Genomic DNA, 22,744 nt, shown 5'->3' on the forward strand with positions numbered 1-22,744 from the left:
ATACTCGTAGTATTGTATGTCCAAAAAAGTCATAGTATAGAATTTCACAAAAAAGTCAATAGTATAGTATGTCGTAAAAAGTCACAGTAAAGTATGCCGAAAAAAGTCATAGTATTGCGTGGCGAAAAAAGTTATTGTATAGTAAATCAAAACAAGTCAAATAAGTCATCGTCGAAAAAAGTTTTAAAAAAGTCATAGTATAGTACGTCGATAAAAGTCATAGTATAGTATGTCCAAAAAAGTCATGGTATAGTATGTGGAAAAAGTTTTTAAAAAAGTAATATTATAATATGTGGTAAACAAAGTCCCAAAAGAGCAATGGTATAGTATGTCCAAAAAAGTCATAATGTAGTATGTCCAAAAAAGTCACAAAAATTTCACAGTTTAGTATGTCAGAAAAAGTCATAGTATTGCATGGCGAAAAAAGTTATTGTATAGTAAATCAAAACAAGTCAAATAAGTCATAGTCGAAAAAAGTTACAAAAAAGTCATAGTATTGCATGTCGAAAAAAGTCATGGTATGTATGTGGAAAAAGTTTTTAAAAAAGTAATATTATAATATGTGTAAAACAAAGTCCCAAAAGAGCAATGGTATAGTATGTCCAAAAAAGTTCACAAAGAAGTCATAGTATAGTATGTCCAAAAAAGTCATAGTATGTCAAAAAGTCATAATGTAGTATGTCCAAAAAAAGTCACAAAAATTTCAGTTTAGTATGTCAGAAAAAGTAAAAGAAAAAAAAAAGTCATAGTATAGTATGCCGGAAAAAGTCAAATAAGTCCTAATATAGTATGTCAAAAAAAAGTAACAAAAAAAGTCATAGTATGTCAAAAAAAAAGTTACAAAAGTCATAGTATTGCATGTTGAAAAATGTCATTGTATAGTAAATCAAAAAAGTCAAATAAGTCATTATATAGTATGTCGTCAAAATGTCAAAAAAAATGTCAAAAAAATCATAGTATGTCGTAAAATTGTCACAAAAAAGTTATAGTATATTGTAAAAAAGTCATAGTATAGTGTGTTGTAAAAAAGTAATAGTAAAGTATGTCATAAAAACACAATCACAATCCTGTGTTGGCACAGGTGAGAACTGAAACAGCTGCTTTGCTAACATGTTGCTTGTGCTAAGAGTCCATAGCCACACTGACCAGTCAACAAGTTGACCACTCTAAAATGAACTTACCCTAATTATATTTTTTTTGTCAATATTTGCCCACTCTTCTTTACAGGTGAATCTAAGATGGAGCAGAACCCAGTCACACCCTGCAGCCCACCACTATGTTCCTCCTCCTCTGTGACCACCCAGCCAACTCCCAGGAGTGACTTGTTTCCTCCCCTGCCCACTGATCCGTCTCCTGCTGCTCTAGCTAGCCGCCCTTCAACTCCACCGCCTGAACCTGAACAGCCTGCACCTTCACTCTCCAAAGAAGAGGAGTGCGAAGTACAAGGAGCCTCTGACCTGAAGCACAGGACTCCCAAAAAAGACCTGCTGGAGATTGACCGTTTCACAATCTGTGGTAACCGCATCGACTGACCAGCGGCAGCCGCTGATGTAGTGATTAACCACTCAGGAAAGACGGAGAGCAAATGGCCCGTCAGCCCAGCTCTCCTGGCCAACAGCAGCAGAAAGCTGAGTATTTATTAAAGTCAGTAAGTTATTGTGAACATAGACGATCCTGCTGTTGTTGAAGCCTGAAGTCGAGAAGTTTGGCAAAGAAAACTTCAGCTGGCTGATAAACAGTGGAAGAGAGAAAGTGTGAGTGTGGAAGCTCAGTGGTGTGAACTGTCACGTTAGTGTTAGTGTGTGTGAGGGTGAGGATGTTTAAGTATTTGGAGTGAGTGAGCGTGCGTTCGTGCCTGTGTGAGAAACAGTATGTGAGAGCACACAAGCACTTCCTGTCTGAGCAGCACTGGGACCAGAAAGAGAGAAACTTCTCAGTTTACTCATCAGCCAAAAAAAAACAGACTTTTACATTAAATGTAATACCTGAATCATTCTTTATTGCTTCAAGTGTTTCCTCTTTTACCTGATTAAAAAAAAATGTGTGGGTTCTTTTTGTGAAACATCAGGTGTAATCCAACATATCAACACTTTCCAAAAAAAGAAGTTGCCTTTTTTTTCTTTTTTTTAACAGCAGAGCATTTATAATCAGACACTGAGCTTACTGAAACAATTTATCTAAGAAATTTATATCTGGCAAAAAAGTGGAAAGGCATCTTAGACGTTCCTATAATGATAATATACAATAATAATAGACTTGAAGCCAGTGGTTCCCAATATGAGGGTCAAGACCTGCATAAGATGTCACAAGATAAATCTGGTGGGTCACAAGGTGATAAATAACCCAGGAAAGCAGGAAAAAAAAAACATGTATGTCTCACACACAAAAGAAAATTTCAGAATTTTCTTGTGAATTACTGCATCATTTTTTATCTTTTGGGGGTTCAAAAACTTAAATGAAATACTGGACTTTGTATTTAACAAGGGGTCACAAATGGACAATGGTTTGTTTTAAGGGGTCACAAGCCAAAAAGTTTGGGAAACGCAGCATTTATAAAATCAGAGTCAATGCTGCTCAAGTAATTACAGCCTAAAGTAGAGCATTTTGTTTACACAGCCAACAGATAAAGTCATTTGCAGCACACATGGCGCCTTCAGCAACTAAAGGACCTTTCATTAAAGGAAGCAGTCAGTGCACGACATGAACACAAGCTGCCAGTCTAATGTGTGTTTCAGAGGTCCATTTAAAACTATGTTGGTTAATAATAAATCCTAAAGATAATCTTAATTTTCTTTTAGGGAACATTTTTCAAATTGCTTTAAATACAGTATATTAAACAACAAATCATAATCTGAAATCATCTAATCTTTAGAAAAGTGTTATCACTTTGCCCCCAAGGATAATTACTACATGACGCATCCTTCACCAAGTAACCAGTGTCATTTTATTACAAATATGGTATTTCATTTTTCATTTATTTTAGTCTTGAGAATGTTTGCACTTATGGGCCGTATTGTCTTAAATATGACGGGTCATGTTTCTCATTGGACTCTCAAGTAATCTAATCTAATGTTTACATATTAGAAAACAGAAGCAATATTTCCACAACAAAATGCCTTTTTTTGCATGTGTGTTTTACATTTTGTTGACCTTTGACTGCTAAGATTGAAAATGTTCTTTTATTGCAATGAATCATCTATAAATACAACATGTAACAGACCATGTATCATCCATGATAGTTGTATCATCCAGCTTTCATTTATCACCCATGTATGTAATTGAGTGCAAAATATACGGTAATATATCAGTTTTACAATTCATTGTCAGGCCATAACGTTTCAGCAGCTATGCCAAATATTTAATTTATGTCAGAACTCAATGACTTTTGTTATCTGATCCAGAGTAGTTCAAATCAATGAATAAATAGTATGTTATGTAGCACTTTATACTTTGTGCCATCTTTGCAAAGTTACACTTTGCATAGAGTTATTCTACAGCAACAGTTTTGTGCAGCATGCTGTGTAGTTCTAGCTGAATTATACAGACAAATGCATTATTTGTACAAGATATAATTATTATCAAACTAATTGCTGGTAATTTTTAAATAAGCTACAACAGGAATCACTTTTCTTTGAGTTAAAATGTCTTCACTCCTAATTTGTTTACTTCTCTGCCTTGTTAATAACACAATCAAACACATGATACTAACATATTTAAAGTTGCTTTGGAAGAAGCTGTCATGATGTAAAGTGGAGCCTCATAGTTTAAGAAGAAACAAGAAATATATAGGCAAACACATATCCTGTTGTTCTGTTTTGAAGAAAAAATGTTGTTTATAATGTCCATTGCCATTGTAATAGGGGAGATAGTTCTATTTTTTGGAGGCCAGTTGTGATGTTATAATATTTTATGCGCATGAAGTCGGACTCTCCACAGTTCCTTCATGTGGTTTTGGGAGCTGTCTCGTCTCCACTGGCCTGAGCTCAGTCTTGTTGTGGTCTGGCTCAGAGTCAGAGTGTCTCAATGGTTCCATTCTGCAGCGGAGAAGATCAATCTGAACCTGACCAAACCACAACTGGACCCAGCTGGGCTCAACCGAGCTAATGGAGACGAGGCAAAAGTGTTCTTATGCGAGCTGCGTGGGTCCAGTACACTGCCTGCTTTTTTTCATCAGTTTGGTTCCTTATTTGATTCCTACCTCTGTATTGTATGAAAACGCCCCTTTTGGATAATAAAAGTTTGTTTCTTAAATGTGTTATTTTAATCAGTCAATCAATCAATCAACATTTATTTATATAGCACTTTACAGCAACCAACAGGTATCCAAAGTGATTTACAACAAGGACCAAGAATAAAACATAACATACAATAAAAAGAATAAAACATACAGTAAAATCAGAAAAGGTTGCATAAAAACAGGAGAATGAAAGGGAAAATGTCACAGCACTACTATGTATTAAAACAGAGTTTCTGTTGGGTCTTAAAAAGTCTAAAATTTCTAAATAAAAATTTTAGGCCTTAGTTCTAGGTCTTAAATAACTTAAACAGGTTTACATTTTCTCATTGAAATGCTACCGTAGCGCTTCGCAATGTGTTTTTTTTATTCTGTGGTGTTGTAGTTCTTTCTCTGTACTCCAAATATAATTCGCTGTATTACGACTACAAATGAGACCAACATTTAACTATATTGCAGCCAAGTGCAAGGCATGCGTGAGTCTCTTTTGGGACAGATTCTATCTTTCAACTGTGGGGAAGTGCAAGTTTAGCGATGTTTCTGGACCCTGACATTGACGTTTTATGTCGTGATATGGGTCTCAAATTTCATTTATAATGGTCTCAAAAAGTGTTAAATTTGACTTGGCGAAACCTGCAGAAACCCTGTAAAACCCATTCCAAATAAATAAGTTTTGAGTTTGGATTTAAAAAGAGCGACGCCTGTAATAGTGCGAACGTCAGGGGTAACTTGTTCCAAAGTCTTGGGGCAGCAACTGCAAAAGCGCAATCACCCCACAGTTTGTACCGTGACCATGGGACTTCTAAAAGAAGTTGATTGGATGACCGTAATGACCGGTTGTGCTCGTGAAGGGTTAAAATCTCGGACAAATACGCCTGGGCTAGGCCATTTAAGGCCTTAAAGACAAACATGAAAATCTTTTAACTTGAGAAATAAAGTAGAATCAGTTGAAGATGTGTGCCTGTCCTCCCTGTTGCAGTCTCTTTGTTTAGGGTTTATTTTGAGCCTCAGACTGTGTACTGTTTAAAACAGCTTCCTGATTTGGAGTCAAGATGAGACAAACTTCCTACAGATGTGAAACTACAACTAAAGTTTCGCTTGACTACAAATTCAGTATGTCTACTTCACTTCCCCAGCTGCAGTTTCTGGGATTAGTCAGAGTCATTTGTCTGGGTCCTTAACATATAAGGTTCTTAATCACAAGTCTGGCAACATGACATCATGACTTCGCGTAAACATACGTGCCGGCTTTCTTAATCCAAGTAGCGTGTTATCTGTATGCATTTTGAGCTATCCATGTGTATGTCTACGCTGTATACAACGGACGTAAACATACCCGCCATTTGGCATGTTATCGCCACTTGGCATGTTATCGCGAGAAGAAAGCTAGGAAAAGAACAACCGGTTGGGTTTAGGAAAAGAACAACGGGGTTGGGTTTAGGAAAAGAAGAAAACGACGGTTGAGTTTAGAAAACGTGACTCGCAGGACACGAAGGAAACGTGACACACGGGACACGATCCCTGGTGTCCTGGGTGAAAGTCCTGTGTTTGACCCATCCACCACCCCGACCAACGTCCCTACGCGGATTTTCACCCTTTCATACTACTCGCTACGCCGTAAATTCACACGCAATCGCAAGGTAATGTAAGTCAATGGGGGCCAAACGGCGTTGATAAACACGCTAAAAAGCGAGTATGCAACTTGATAACACGCCAATAATGGCATACGAATTGGCGCGTCATACATACGCCACTTCATGATATCAGTCTGAGTCTGGAAAGCTTGAAGAAAAATTACGAACTGATTTTTTTTACATCTTTACATCATATACAAATATCTATAAATACCTGTTGTCAGTAGTTCAATATCCATAGCCTAGTCTGCCCAGACTGTCAATCCTTTTCTAGTGCACAAAAACAAAAAAATGCATTGCCAGTAAGTCGAGGTTTACACCACCAATGAGCCTAAGAGTGAGACCTGAGAGACCAAGCACCTCAGTATCTGTTGAGGAGTTAAGGTCAGGTAGAGTAAATCTGCAGCTGACATTCTTAGAGGGCTAATCTCCTTATAACTGCTAAAGACTGAGACAAGCTTTAGCTCAGCTAACAGGAAGTTGTCTAAAAACAGTTTAGTAGTAGTAGTACTTGGAAGAGAGTCCAGTTCATCGGACAGACTTTGGGGATGACAGGATGGTACATTCTGACACAGAGACAACAAAAAAGGCGACATCAAATAAATGACAAGAAGGTATCAGCAGCATACATGAGACTAATTAGGAAGTAGGGAAAATGACAAATAAAATCCTAAAATACAATATGAGGAGTTGGCTCTGGCATTTTCAGATTTTACATATGTACTTTTATTTTTTATTATTTTTTTTTTTTTTACATATATTCATGTAACAAGTCATGACCCAGCCCACGACTTACAGTGTAATTGTTTTGTATTAATGAGGTGCCAGTTAAATGTAGGTACAGAGAAAGAAAACAAGACTAGGAAGCAACATTTGGCCATTTTAGAGAAAAGGAGAACTAAATTATACTCTATTTGTTATAATTTAAATACTGGGTACCTTTCGGGTACAGTACTGGGAAACAGCTTACTGTTCCCACCACAGTTTTGGTAGCATATGATAACTGTACATAATTACTTGATAGGTTCTGCAGAAGATCAGTTTTGTTAACACGTTTCTAAAACCTCAGTTTTGTGTTCTAGTACTGTTTCTCTTAAGTAACCAGTATTTACAAAAAATACCTAAAGAATAATTTATTCCTCCTTTCCTGCAAAATGCCCAATTGTTACTCCCTTGTTCCCCATAGTCATGTTTTTTATTGGTACCTGATTCATACAACAAAATTACACTGCAACTCATGGGCTGTATTATAAAGTGTTACCAAAGTCCTCAGCCAATCACATTATTTCCTCCTTCAGTGTCTGACTTAAGTGTCTGTCAAGCTAAAAGTCTCCCCTGCAGGTCTAATGAGTGTGTGTGATCAGTGAAGAAAGGTGCTCAGAATCACTGATCAAACGGTTACAAACAAGAGTCCCTCTTGTTTCCAGGAGCCGGGGGCCCCATGTGTTCCGCAGAGAGGACAAGGATGTTATTGTGCAAAGAGACAGAAGCAAAACCCACCTGATCGCTGCTCCACCAATCTCGCCTCTGGGCTGCACCTCAGGTATCCTGTGTCTGCCCTCTGGGTGGAAAAGGGGTCAAAGGTCGGGAAGACAGAGAGCACCTGTTGGCAGGAGACATGGAAAGTGAAATACTGTAAAGCACGAGAAGAACTGCATCGTTTTATAAAGTAGCTACAGCTGTCAGATAAATGCAGCGGTGTAAAAAAGAACATTATTTCCCTCTGAGATGTGGTGAAGTAAAAAATACAAAAAGTACAAGGTGCAAAGTACATTTAAGAACTATATTTAAGTACAATTTTAAAGAGTGTTTGGGACTATTACCACGTCTTGCTACTTTATACTTCTTTGCTACATTTCCGATGGAAATATTGCACTTTTTATTCCTCTACATTTATCTGACAGCTGTAGTTACTGGTTACATTGGAGATTTAGATTTTACATAATTACAGACAAAATAAAATCATCTCCACATTGACTACATTAAAATGCTGCTCACATGTTAATGCATCAGTGATGAATACAATATATTAGATGATTATATATATACCATTCTGTTTGAATAACGAGTAATTCATTTTGAAGCTTAGACCTTTCTGATAATACTTTAACTAACATTTTGAATGGAGGACTTTTACTTGTGATAGAGTAGTTTTACAGGGCGGTATTGCGACTGGAGTACAGCAGTGTCTGATTACCAGATATTGAAATGCAAGATGTCCTATTCTCTGAACTGCATCCTCCACTCCCCGGCAGGAGGAGCGCTTCCCTGTGGACCATGATAAAAGTGACGGAGGCGCGCAACCCCCGCCCGCTCCAGTGACGCAGCACAGCTCCGTGCGCACAGATGCTGGAGTGGAAGCGGCATGCGCGCTCATCTCGGTGGGACTGAACGCATCGAAAACCGGAGACGGGAGAGAAGATTGCCCGGTTTGCGTCCGTTAGGAGCCTCAGACCGCGGGGAACGATGCTCAGAACGAGTCACTCCGCAGGCAGCAGAACTTAAAAAGCTGCGGTCCATCCATCTGGACACTTTTTACTCTCACCCCTTCCCCTTTGATAAGAAAGATAAGAATCCAGGCAGTCATCTTCCAGCTTACAGTCCTCTTTGGGTATTTAACCCCAGTTTAAAGACCAGTCTCGGTTTGATTTCAGCACGATGTGGAAGACCGGGATCCTCCTGCTGCTGTGGGTGTTTTTGGCGTCCGGCGAACTCCAACAAGAGACGGAGCCGCGGAGACTCCCACCCCCGGGAAAGTTGGATTTCGGTTATGTGCCTGCGGGAGTTTACGAGACTCTGGCCCATTACGAACCGGGACCCATAGGGATCTTGTTCCATATGGTGCACGTTTTTCTGCATGTCGTGCAACCCAACCCTTTCCCACAAGGTAAGCGTCCTCTGAATGAAATTCCTGGGGGATTTGACAAGGACTAACAGCAAAAACGGGTTTCCTAGGGAATGCGATTGGGAATTGTCACTTTTGGAAACATTGAATTGGTCTGATTGCATTAAGTTGTTATTAATCGTTACTACAGACTATTATCAATCTCCGCAGGTAGGATTTACAAATGAAATGAACTGTATAACGGTATCAAATCTACCTTTTTATTGGGTCTCCACCCAGTTGGCACCTTTCCTTACGCCAAAAGTCTGCGTGCAAAGAGGTTTAAATTAGTTCTCATGAATGATTGTGAATCAACGGCGCCCGTTTTAACTGATGATACCCGTTTTGTCCTCTGTCTCGTTGCGTAAAAAGGTGTCCACTCGCGGATTAGTAGCCCATTTGTGCGTCACGTCCCTCCATGTCGCGCGCATTTTTGATTTGCGCGCAGAGCTGACAGCGCACTTGATAGGTGGTGTTTCTGCCTGCGGTGCACTTTGTGTCAGGAAAATGTCAGGATAATTACAATTAATGAAGCTCTCGCTGACAGCCTCACGTGTTTAGTGGCTGCTTTACACACCATTTTTGCCTGAGTGAGTGAGTGAGTGTTTGAGCCCCAGACATCCAGAAAGCCTCAGCGCGCTTGGCTCTACATTTAGGCTAATACAATTAGAGCTGACTGCTTAACCATACACACATGAGGTGTGTGTGTTTAATTGGGTGGTGGATGCTCAAAAGATGCGCTCCCCTCCATGCGTCACAGTCTGTGTCCATACTCAGTAGGAACATTTTGCAGATTAGCAGCTTTCTGAGTCACCTTGTTAATTGAGTAATCCCATAAACCCATGCGCCATATGTTGTTGGCCTTTTAGCTTCCAGTTTGTCACTAGCACTCGGGGGCTTGTGGCCTAATCCTATGGAGCAGACCACTGCTCAGTGGAGGGAATTCAATCATGGGTGCACCCGCCACATGATGCATGACGGGGAATGGAAATCATGTAGAAATTGTTGGTTTGAACACAATAGTTCAGCAGACAAACACTTTTGCATGATTGCAGTTTTGTCATTCTTTTGATTAGAAAGCCCCAGGGAATTCATTTTTAATTTTAGGTTCTTCAGAATCTAGATGGCGTAAGCAAAAGGCCATCTGCTTATTAAGCAGCAGTGCATGCATGGATATTTAGCAGGGTAAATCCAGTGATCTGTCAGGTCTGGTTTGATGAATACAGGCTGGTTTGCAGCAAACCTTTGGGACTTGCAGAGCTTGTCATTTCTATAACAACATGCTACAGGAAGTCCCTCTGCTGTGCTGTTTGTTGGGAAACATAACTTGGAGTTGCATCAAATTCTATAAAACAAGTAAAAAAAAGAATCTGCGAATAGGTTCCACTCCAGTGGTTTGTGACTGGAGGTGGTGCAGATGTCAGACTGGAGCTCTGTGTAGGCTGGGTGGATGTAGGTGTCTCTTTTCTTCAGCCTGTGGTAAATTACAGCGTTAGCCTTCTTCCAGCAGACATTTAAAGAATGAATCGCTGAATCCTCAAGGAAAAACGACAAAAATGATCTTCCCTAACAAGTGCTGTTCCTCTTGTAGTAAGTTGTTCTTCAAAGACAGTTCATCCAAAATAGCATTTTGACTCAACAGCTACATCTCTTTTGAAATATAATGATATCAATACACCGAGCTCACTGTCAACAGATCCTCTTTTTTGTGCAGATAACCAGTTGTCTTGCTGTTTCCTGTTGCTCTGGTCGAAAATCATCTGGCCAAAGGACTACAGTTGAAAATTAGCCGGCTGGGTAACACTGACACATTTACAGAAATGTTGATTAATGTGTGTTGTCCTTTTATAAAATAAAGAATAAGTTGACAGACGTTCACAATGACATCTGGAGTATTGTGATATTAGGGCAATAACTATTTTCACTATTATCGTTTAGTCTATAAAATGTCAAAAAATGGTCAACAAATCATCCCTGCACCAAGGCAGACATTACCAGTTGGATTGTTTTATTCGACCATTTTATAATGATATAAAAAAAAAAAAAAACAAGAAAAGCAGAAAAATACTCTTTCATTGATTAATGCTGTTCATTCTTCATTTAAGAAAGCTGGAATCAGAAAGTGTTTCTGCTTGATAAATCTCCTGAACAATTTATCAGTTACCTACATCGTTGTTGATTAAATAAAGCTCCGAAACTTGACATTTTAAAAACACAACAGCACTGTCTCCTTACAGATATGTTTTTTGACAAAATAATTCCAACTCAAGGTCCACTTACTATCCTAATTGTCTGAGCTTTGGATCTGTGGACATGCAAGCTCAAAACCTGAATATAGTTACAGATGTGTTTTTTTTGACAAAGTGATACCAACTCAAGGTCCACTTACTTTAAAAAAGCTAAACAAAATACTTGTAAATGAAGCTTGAGTTGGTATTACTTAGTCAAACTACTATTTTATTCGGGGATCCAGTGGTTTAGGGGGTTAAGAGGCTGAACTTGAACAACAACTTCCCCAGTTAAAGAGGCCGGGGACTTTTGTTGCATCTCTCTCTCTCCCTCGCTGCCTGTCATCTCTCTACTGTTTATGATAAAGGCTTTAAGTGCCAAAGAAGAAGAAGAAATAAACTAAGCTACAGAGCTTGCATGTCCACAGAGCAATGACATTTGAGCAAACTCAATATTCTGATAAAGACCATTTAATATGGTAAAAAAAAACAAAGCAACTAGTAAAGTTTCAAAAGCTTAAAGGACAAATCCGGCACAAAATGAACCTAGGGGTTAATTACATATGAGTCTACCATTCTCAGGGATATGTTTTAATGCTAAAAGAATGTGACCAGTTTCATCGCAAACCGCTAATTAGCTTATAAAGCTAGTCGTCGGGGCATGGCTAAAGTAAAAAGATATCGCTATTTCTATACCACTAACAAGGCTCAAAATAGCCCCACACTTCCACGGTAGCATAATGAGGGTCCCTACATGTAAACCAAACATTGAGGAAAACAGTCCGACCAGTCGAACGACGTGCTTCAGCTATGTTACTGGTTACTGGTTGCACGGCGTTCTGCGTTCGACTGGTCGTGACTGTTTCCCCAAGATGCAGCCCGCCTGTATACATGAACGGTACAGTCTTTCTAAACTATCTTTTTAATAAACTGTCTGTACACTTATAAAGTTCTCAATGCTTCGGTTTACATGTAGGGACCATGAGACTAGATATCGTCTTAGATTTTGGATATTGTAATATGGCATAAGTGTTGTCTTTTCCTGGTTTTAAAGGCTGCATTACAGTAAAGTAATGTCATTTTCTGAACTTACCAGACTGTTGTAACTGTTCTATTATTTGCCTTTACCCACTTAGTCATTATATCCACATTACTGATGATTATTTATCAAAAATCTCATTGTGTAAATATTTTGTGAAAGCACCAATAGTCAACGCTATAATATCGTTGCGGTATCGATACCGAGGTATTTGGTCAAAAATATCGTGATATTTGATTTTCTCCATATCGCCCAGCCCTAGTTGCAGACCTAATCAGCTTCCTACAATATCTCTAAATCTCAAAACGACCTGGATAGATAACTCATACTCAAGCTAAAAGGAAAATATTGTTACATAACTGTAGTCAATACCGGCCTGATATATTGGTGTAACCATAGAAACGACTCTGTTGCTGTGTAATTAGTGACACCCCATCATCACGTCTTCACAATCACTGTGTGACATTTTACATTGTGGAACGTCTTTATATTCTCATTAATGTTTGATGCAGTCGACTGACACGTTCATTCTCTGCGTCAAGCTGGCTCCCAGCCCGTAGGAGGTGTTATTAGCAAAAAGCAACAAATGCCTATCACCTACACCCACACGAAGCAAATGAACAGTGACATATTCTCTTTTGCTGTTTTCACCGCAGTGTGGATGCCTCACCTCCCTCCCTCCATCACACTCTCACCAACACACAACTGCTACATGCCAATACACTGGCTGATGTACAGGTTCATAAGCTGTTTTAAGACATTAAATACATAACTTACAGACTCCTCGGCTCTGATTGGTTGTTTACCTTATGCCATTAGGAGCACCAGGAGGAGGCAGAGGAACATGATTTTTTCACAGATTGTTTGATTCACGTAGTACTGTCAGGATATAGTGACAGTTCGAGCAAATATGACAAAAAATATTTTATAATACATTTTTATTTTATATAGCGCTTTTCATGGTACTCAAAGACACTACAGTAAAAACCAGCACATATCACATTACAAACAGATAAGCAGCTATTTTATAATAATAATAACTATAGCTGTGAAGCCTTAATTAATCATTATTCTCCCTTAGTGAATCTATTAGGTAGAAGATTCTGCTGCCTAAATTATAAAGTCCAAGAATACAATTTTAAGTTAAATTGACCCTCTTCCTTTTTGCGTTTTTCTGGATATTCATTAATTCATCCATTCAGTTAGTTGGTGTGCATGAAAGTTGAAAATACTAGGAGGTAGACATTTGGTCTGATTATACTATAATTTATGTAGTTCGTCTGTGAAGCGGATATTATTTTTATAGACTGATCAAAGACTTAAAAATAGAAACAATCTTAATGTTTTTTTATCCTGTCTTTGTAGGTTTTAACTAGTCGTTAGGTTTGGCCCAAGCTTAACACACATTCCAACATTTTACATCAAAGCCGGGAGTTGAGAAATGGATCTGTCCTGTTTGACTTACAGGGAGTGAGTTTACCGTGTTGCAACGTTTTTCTCGAGGACACTTCAGTAGAAAACTTGACTGTAGGTGGACCCACATCAGTCACCACAAGGAATTTAAATTCTTCATCCACTACTCTCCCTAAATTAATTAATAAAAACAACACTAAATGTGTTGTTTTTATTAAGAGAGAATGTAACTTTCATTTTTCCAAGTCTTTTTATTAATCTTGGTATAAGTCAGCCATCACTTGAGAATAGAGGTGCATTAAGCTTCTGCAGTTTGAATAGTATCATTCCATGACTGTGGCTGAGCGCGGCTTGGGAGTTGATGCCAGCCCCCGTCATGCAGCAGATCCCTGTTGGAAATGTTTTCTCATTAGTGACTATATTCCCCCTCCTTGAGAAACCACACCTACAGATAACAGAGGCCTGGTGAAAGTCTGGCATTAATTCAAGAGCAGCAACAGTTGCCAGGGAAACCTATCAGTAGCTATCATGGCCGGTGTGTTTTGGTTCATCTCGCTGGCTTAAATATGTCTCACTGCACCAGTGTGATGTGAGATAACATAGGTGAAATAGCTCAGGTTATACAACCTCGGGCCATGTTTGTTATTTAACACTCATCAAAAAGGGAGTCCAGAGTGTTTCTTTCCACAGCACAGAGACATAAAGGGACTTTGGTGTTCAGTGAAGGACACATAAACATGAAAGGAAGTGAAGAGGAACACTTCAAAAGATTTCTAACCAAGGACAAAGCAGAGATTGAAGTTCTTCGTGATGTGCATCAGAGATTTACTGGAATTATAAAGTAGCAGATGTTTTGGTTTGAAGTCTTTCATGTTCTGAGGAAGAAATATGGACAACGAAAGAGCCTTAAGGTTAAATGCTGATAAATCTAAACTATAATGGTGAATAAGGGTCAAACTTTTGTATATTTAGTTTTATATTAGTCATTGTACTTTGACCTCAAATGTTTTTGTCTCTCTTTCTAGGTGGTTGTATACCAGCATAAGGTTTGCTGAGATTTAACATGTAGCAAGTTGCTTAATCTGAACACAAAATATTATTAGAAGCAAAGTTGGGAGGTTCAGACCTGCAACACCTGGAGATTGCAGCAACATGCTTGAATTTATCTGTTGTTTAGGCTTCAATAGAAATGAATGGGAGAGCTTAATTAACTTAATGCTAAAGAGCTTAACTGACTGTGGCCTCCAAGTAAACCCCAGCATGGCTCATCCAAACTAAAACATAGGTGTATTAAAGAATCCAAAACAATTTCACTAATTATGTTTACACTCACATACTGAAGTTCTCCAAATTTGAAAATATCATAATTTAGCTTATAATCTATTCTGAAAGCCTATTAACATCATTATTGCCCATTAAACTAAATAAGAACCAAATTATAAGCATGGCAAATCACAGTTAGTGGATTAGACTGCACACAGTGCCTTTAAGCATTTTACAGCTGAAGTGAAAATTTCAAAAGCGACTGATTGTGAAGAAAAACTGCGTCAAAAATGAAATCTATTTGAATAATCTGGTCTTCTTTAATTTATCCAACAAAAAAACGATTTTACCAGCATTGCATTAGTTGGTTAGATGTTCATTTTGGAGCCAAAAAAAAGAGTACTTTCATGTAGATGAGGGGAAGGTTGTCAGGGTTTCACTTTAGTTTGGTTGTGTTGTTTTAACCTTGAATACAGTTATGACCATAAACTCTCCAGGGCTCACTTTGACTGCACCAAAAAGCCAAAATAAAAAGTCTGTGTTAGATAAATGAATTGGATGAGCTCATGGGTCAGCCATAGCACATGTGGATGACTGGTTAATGCTGCAGGCGCTGTTACACTACAGTACGGTGGTAAAGTGATTAAAGAGGGTGTCCTTCAACTGGCTCAGGCCCCATGACAGCAAGCATCTGCTCTGCTGAAGTGCCCTTAAGCAACATACTGGTGCCAATGCGTTGCTGACCCTGCACTTTAACATCTATGTGTAGGACGGTCAAAACTTTAAGTTGGGAGTGTGTATACAATGTCAGAAGAAAAGATGGAAATTAAGTTATGAATCACTTTTTCAGCCAGTTGCAAACATTTTCCTAATTAGAGATTTCTTCAGCAGCGGGCACATCTGTGTAGATTACCATCAGATGCTGTGATGAGGCCCCAAAAGGGCTTACATTTGCAATCATAATGTTTGGCAGATCTGAATCATTTCTCCATTTATAATGTCAAAAAAAGCAGATACCAATGTCTTGCAGATCTGTGTGCGCTAAAATGATTAGCTGGTGTCTGTTTTCTTTCTATTTTTGTCATTACCAAAGACCTAATTATTCAGTACTGCAATAAAATACATTGACAAAGTGGGGTACATAACATTATTGCAAAGGTGACCAGCTAAAAAGTATATCAGATGTATGTTTTTAACATCTCATACCAAATCAAAGTACCAACCGACTGAAGCGTACCAACCCGCAACTATGCGAGCATGTCTTGCTGAGTAGGATGTTCTTGTTGGTGCAGTGGGGGCTCAGATGCTTACGGTGCATGAGGGTTAAAGGGTCAGGCCAATTTGAACTGTGCATACAGACCCACTTGCATTTTGCTGGGCAGAGAGCAGTTTGTGGACAGCTTGTCACAGATGGCATTGGCAGTTAAAGTAGACTAACACAAGGGGACAAAAAGTGTTTGTGCACATTTGAGGTAGTATTTTACAAGTTATCATGGTGGAAACAGAGAGCTGGAATCCTGACCTGACCTCCACATTAAGCATGAAACAATGAAATATGTTTCTGAGGTTTACGGTTTATAGTTAAGCTTTTACTGCAGCACTTACTTGTAGGAGTGTAAGAAAAAAATCGATACACTTGAGTATCACGATATTTTATTTAGCAATATAATATAAATTTCAAAAACGGAATATTGATTTTCTTTTTTTTTTTTTCTTTTTTTAGTTTACGTGCAAAAATATTCATGTAAGACAGTGATTCACGTTTATGTTGTGTTTAAACTAGTGCTGTCAGTTAAACGTGTTATTAACGGCGTTAACGCAAACCCATTTTAACGGTGTACATTTTTTATCACGAGATTAACGTTCTTTTTGGCCTAGTAAACTTTGTAGTTTTTTTCACATGCTGTTGCAACAACTAGTAACGTTAGAAAAACTACAACACCACACTGGATCTAGCTAGACTGGAAACAAAACAACAGGACTTGTTTGGGCTTGCGAGCCGGCCAAAGAGTAGGCTAGTAGGCTAACGTTACTTTTTGAGTGGATGGCGAGCACGAGACGCCGAAATGGATGCCAATAAGATTCTGAATGGAAAGTTTACTTTTAAAAAGTTGACAAATGGTTCCATTGACAAGACCAAAGTGATCTGTGCGTTTTGTCGTTGTGAACTGAGCTATCATCGCAGCACGTCCAGCCAATGTTGTTTTCAATAAAAAAAAAAAACATTGGCACAAAGCAAGCCGATCCACTTTTCCATGTTGATAAGAGCATTAAAATGAGAAAAAATAAGGGGACAAAAAGAAATCAAGGGACATTTAGAATAGATAAAAATTTGCGATTAACTGCAAGTTAACTATGACATTAATGCGATTAATCGCGATTAAATATTTTAATCGTTTGACAGCACTAGTTTAAACCCCCTACCGCTAGATGGCTTTGCTGAGACACACCACTAGTGTCCTTGCCTAACAGTGCCTAGCAGTGCCTGACTTTTTGCTAGAGGCTAACAATGAACTTTGCTGAACTTTGGCCTACTTTACAAAATTTGCTCAATAAGAACCTGTGAACCACAATTCCAAACTGGCAGTTTGATTTTCTGTGTACTGAATTGTTTACCTAAAGTAAACTTCTTTGACTTTTATGCACATCATGTCTTTTTTTAGACATTAGTTTTTCTAAAATTATACTTTAAAAAAATCCCAATATATCGCCTTACACACAGTATCGAAATATATGGCAATATATTGAATCGTGACCCATGTATCGTGATACATATCTTATCGCCAGATTCTTGCCAATACACAGCCCTACTTACTTGCTATAAGAAGTTGAGACCTTGGTGATTTCAACAAAGTTAAATAACAATTCATTTGTTAACAAACAACAAAACTTAACTACAGCTCCCTTTAAAATTTCAGCGCAGCAATGCCGACACGTTATCGTAACTTGGTTCCATCCATAAGCCCTATTCGCACAGGGCTAATATTACCAGGGGTCCTCATGTGATTTAGAAATCCCCCCACGTCTGTGTTTTGTGCATTGCATTCCCACTAGATAAGCGAAGTCTGTATTTTACTTGAATTTACTGAAATTACCCCCTGCATATGATGTCAAGGCTCTGTCAAAATGTTTATTTATAATTGCCAATGCAGCCAATACGACCCCATATAACAGAGATACCGATTCGCAGGGGACTAATATTCTCCTCTATGTTTGGCGATATATGGTAGGTCATTTGCGGTGGAATTTTTACTTGACAAATTACAGAGATGCCAGATTTGTACAGATTAAGATCACAGATGACCTCAGCAATTATTACAAATTACTAGAGGTCCCCAGGTTAGAGTGCGGATCGGGCCGCATTTTTCTGTCCCGTTAGTGAACTCGGCCCGCGTCCAACAGAGCGGTAACCGAACCCGGCCCGAAACCCGACAAGCATTAAGATATTTATGTCCGAGCCCGACACAGTTAAAATCTCGTTTTTTTCTCATACTAATGACACATACGTTTGTTTGTGTGGAAAGCCCGCTTTTATTAAGCAACTGTAGGAAGGCATTCGGAAATGTCAACAGATGAGCGCATCAGCGCACACGGGGCAACAAGCGCACGTTAAGACAGGCGCGCACCTACATAATAAGCTTTTTTCAATTTAAAATGTTCAATGCCTTATGCCTGATGTGACCGAGCCCGACCCAAATCCGAACATCATTTCTAAATATCTGTCCGAACCCGGCCCGGCCCGTCGGGTACCATCGGGCTCGGTTCGGGTATCCATCCTCTACCCCAGGTAATACTAGTCCTGTGCGAATAGGGCTATATACAGCAAATTCACCAACATTCTTATTTAATTTTTTTTGTTTTGTTGCTGTAATCTCTGTTGTCTAAATACTCTTGCATTGTATTGTTCCGTCCTCGCTGACTTGCTGTTATTACAGACATGTCTGAACTACTGGCTTCCCCTCGACTGTGGACTTGTTTTAAATACCATCCTTATCTAAACGTGTGTAGTGAACCACACAGCATACTGTTGAATAAGGTTATGTTGTTCCAAGGCTGGATTTCTAGTTATTTGTGTTATTATAAATGTCAGTGTAGTTATGAATTTCTTACTTCTGAAACTAAATCCAAAAGTTCCGGTTTCATTTTGGCCCTCTGTCCTTCCTCTTCATACTTGTGCACTAAAATGTAAAACTAGCTGCTACAAACTATAATGCTGGGAGGTACTCTATGTAGGCTTGTACTTATTTAAAAGGCCAACACAGTGTGTTGCACAGCAGCTTTGCTTTATCCAACAAATCCTCCCAATTAAACATTATTGTTATATTATATAATATACAGTATGTCTATTGTCCGCACCCTCTAGAACAACTACATGATTTTTCAGTGCTTTCCAGTTCCAACAGTTACAAAACATTGTTGAAAAATAAATCTATTTTATCGGATGTGACAACAATCTGGTTAAGGTTTGGTTAGGTTTAGCAGCACATAAACAAATGAGTTAGGTTTTTAGGGAAAGATCACGTTATGGATTTTAATGACTTATTTGTTAAGGTTAGGGGACTTTCGCTTACAATAATAACCACGTGCTTAACGTTAGGGAACAATACGGTAGGCCGTACCGCTAAACGTCAAGGCCGCGCCCCCTTTTGGGGGATAGAAAAGAGACGATCCTACAGAAGTCAATGCAATTTGACTTTGTTTGGATCATAATTTCATTGATGTAATGTGTATGGATTTATTTCTTGTTAAAAAAAAACAATAGTTTTATACACGTTTAATGTTTATTTTCTGACCTTGCCTGAACCTGAGCGTTCACAATACCTTAATAAATGAAGGTTGATCACCGTTATGTCCCCTCAGTCTTCCCCCGTATCAGTGAATCAATGTATCAGTGGATCAATGGCCCAACATATGGAAATACATATCTGATTAAATCACTATTGTTAGGCTGAGTGTCGTTTGTAATTAATCAACCTGTTATTAATAACCAACTGTTTGATCTATAGGCTGAGATTTAGTTGGAGACGACAGTCTGATGCTGCTATAACTGTTAGCAGCCTCCCACTTAGGCTACCGTTCGCTATCCATCAGTAGTAACTGTCACCAGCATAATTTACCACAGTGACTGAGAATATTCTCGTATCTTATGAGCCTCATATATCAGTGTGAAAGTCTCGATTAACCCACTACACAACAGCTGTTCGGCATTTTCCTGTTTCTCTCCTGATGTAACAGCGCGATTCTTTTCCTCGGCTATGCTGGTCTGGTCTATGCCTGGAGCCAAAGTCCATCTATCAGGATCTATTTTAGGACATGGCAGAAGGACAAATCGGAGATCAGGGTTTTGGGGTGCATTGTTGGTGGCATAGTTATTAATTTAAAACGTATTGTTTAAACTTAAAGTTTGGAGCGATGTTACACTTCCGCTGTTGTCGTCTATGGGGAACGCGGGATTGTTTTCCCCCAGAAAGGGGCATGGTGATGAGACCTTCCCTCGGATTACGTATTGCCGGCCTAACGTATCGTGGGCTTGGTCAAAATAAAACCAACACTGACAGTTGGAAACGTGAAACGAGCAGTAGGCCTGTAACAATTATTACATAATTGTCTAATCACAGTATTTTTGTTAACGTAATCAGCATTTCTTTGTTTAACCACAATTAACATTAGCTAAGGTCCCAAGGGGTATGACTGTCAATTTTATGTTCATTTAAAAAATATATACAATGTTTTAAGATAATAAAGAGGCGTAGTTTACTTTATAGGCAGTGTACTTGTGTTATTAGAGTATCTGGGTCACATGACAGTGATATATCCCGGAATTCATTCAAAACTTTAATTTGTTTGAAAAAGTAATAAATAAATATTTTTTTAATTTGACTGAAAGAGACAATTATACTGTTAATCGCAATTATTTCTGAGACAATTAATTGTACAGCAAAATCTGGAATTGTTACAGCTCTAACGAGCAGCTTGCTAAAATTAATGATTCTGTTATCCTCTTGGGAGGACAGTCTTGCTTTTTAATATTAAAACATTGTCAATGCATATTTCATATTCATGTTTTTGTCTACAGGCAAGCTAAAATGTGGCCAACATTAGCTGACACACATACGGAATATTCACATTAATTATCAGATTTCTTTTAAAAGAACTTGTTATCATGTCTCAAATGTTTGCTCAACAATAGTGGTGGTTTTTTTAGCCTATTGAATGTCCACAAATACTGACACACAGAGAAAATGGGATCATGTTGCTGCTTCTCCATTATTCTGTAGGATTGGATAGCTGCCCTGAGGCCAACAACACAAACATGTTTGGATGTGATGAAGGCGTTCATGTCCTCAATATTTTAAACTTTTCTCAGCTTCCATCTGTTACTAAACAAGATCAAATATGATTGAGAGAGGATTCACTGAAGCCCTACAGGCCAGTTAATATGATGCCATCTAATTATCTGACCATCAAACCAAACAGACATTATTGTGCTCTTTCACAAATCCTAAATGTACTGTGTAAACAAATGACATGCATAAAAACTGATCATCTTTGTAAGCTCCCGTGCCCGACCCAGTCATACTGTAGTAGCATCTGCACGACAGAAAGTGATGTATATGGTTCCTCTGCAGTGTTTGTGTGTTGTCACATGCAGTCATGTCATTGCACTGACAGTGATGGGCCTTGGTACTGGGACGCTGCAGGACACTAACCGGCCCAGCCTTTCTGGCCTGCAACATAATGTCAGCTGATTACCAGAGGCAATTAGCACTGCTGCACAGAAGTAAAGAGGCTATCACAAGTGACTACATTAAGAAATGACAGACATTTCGGAAATATTGTAATATCTTTCTGCCCATATTTACAGATGTTTTATCATCTGGTACGCTTAGTAAAAAAAAGACAAGAAAAAATATATCTTTATCCAAGAAATGCTGGCTGAACTCCACGCTCCGAAGCTTATCATTCAAACAGTTACACATATTCACACTGTGGAGCCCACCACTACTATTAAATCATACACTGCTGGCCTCTGACAGGGTCTAGTTGAAAATTCTAAATAATGTCTCTGCATTTGGCATCAGAATAGGGCTGGGCAATATTTCAATATTATATCGGTATCGTGATATGAGACTAGATATCGTCTTAGATTTTGCAGAATTGTAATATCGTTACATGGTAAGTTTAGTCTTTTCCTGGTTTTAAAGGCTGCATTACAGTAAAGTGGTGTCATTTTCTGAACTTACCAGACTGTTCTAGCTGTTCTATTATTTGCCTTTACATTGTGATGGTTATTCATCTAACATCTAAATGTGGAAGATATTTGTGAAAGCACCAATTGTCAACCTTACAATATCGACATCGAGGTGTTTGGTCAAAAATATCGTGATATTTAATTTTCTCCAAATCGCCCAGCCCTACATCAGGATGATCTCATGGAATTTCATGAAACTCGACTGCAAATAAAGTGTGCCATGCACTAAAAGCTAAATGGATTACTCAGTAGGATTACATAGTGCAGGCAATTCTGATACTGAAAAGGTAAAAGTGTTTGCTTGTCTGACTTTTCTTTTTTTTCATGTAAACTCTTTCATAATCCGACGTAACAACAGCAGTCATATCACTAGAAACACCACAAGGGGTGACCTTCTAATTCCATTCAGGAAAAGCACATTTGGTCAATTATCATTTTCTGTTACGGCAATACAGAACTGGAATTGACTGCCCACTACTATCAAAGATATACATACATATTCCACCTTTTCAACACACCTTAAAACATGGCTGTCCGATAACTATAACTGCACACAATCTGTCAGATGTGATGTGTGTTTGATGTGACAGTCATTGTTGCTGCCGTTCCATCTCTGCTGGCTGCCTCCATGTTATGTCTTGTGTGTGCTTTCAATGTGGCCTCTGTGACTATTCTCCTTTCTCTTGTCTCCTTTGCATTGTCTTTACTGCATGGACTGCTTTAATGCCTTTGCCATCATCTGTGCTTGCTTGTTTGTGCATGCTTGTTTGTGTGCCACTTGTCTGTATGTCTTAATC

General features: G+C 38.6%; 2 protein-coding genes across 41 annotated transcripts in view; both read left to right on the forward strand.

Moving 5' to 3' along the window:
• tapt1a (transmembrane anterior posterior transformation 1a) overlaps positions 1-4,248 on the forward strand; it is a 36,173-nt gene extending 31,925 nt beyond the window's left edge. For 3 of the 4 annotated variants that reach the window (XM_031317098.2, XM_031317099.2, XM_031317100.2), the window contains one exon: positions 1,228-4,248. In XM_031317098.2, the coding sequence (XP_031172958.1) occupies positions 1,228-1,532 (305 nt within the window). In that variant the 3' untranslated portion in view covers positions 1,533-4,248. The remainder of the gene's footprint in view (positions 1-1,227) is intronic. The other variant, XR_004898106.1, reaches the window with a different exon arrangement.
• Positions 4,249-8,173: 3,925 nt separating this feature from the next.
• Positions 8,174-22,744, forward strand: part of prom1a (prominin 1a) — an 89,898-nt gene continuing 75,327 nt past the window's right edge. For 22 of the 37 annotated variants that reach the window (XR_004107993.2, XR_004107994.2, XR_004107996.2 and 19 more), the window contains exon 1: positions 8,175-8,755. Coding sequence is in view for 10 of the 37 variants with exons in the window: in XM_036004455.1 (XP_035860348.1) it covers positions 8,527-8,755 (229 nt within the window). In the remaining 27 variants the exon portion in view is untranslated. Of the gene's footprint in view, positions 8,756-22,744 lie in introns of all 37 variants that reach the window. The other 15 variants (XR_004107979.2, XR_004107983.2, XR_004898091.1 and 12 more) reach the window with 1 other exon arrangement.

Source organism: Sander lucioperca, chromosome 1 (genome assembly GCF_008315115.2).
Source record: "Sander lucioperca isolate FBNREF2018 chromosome 1, SLUC_FBN_1.2, whole genome shotgun sequence".
Taxonomy (NCBI): domain Eukaryota; kingdom Metazoa; phylum Chordata; class Actinopteri; order Perciformes; family Percidae; genus Sander; species Sander lucioperca.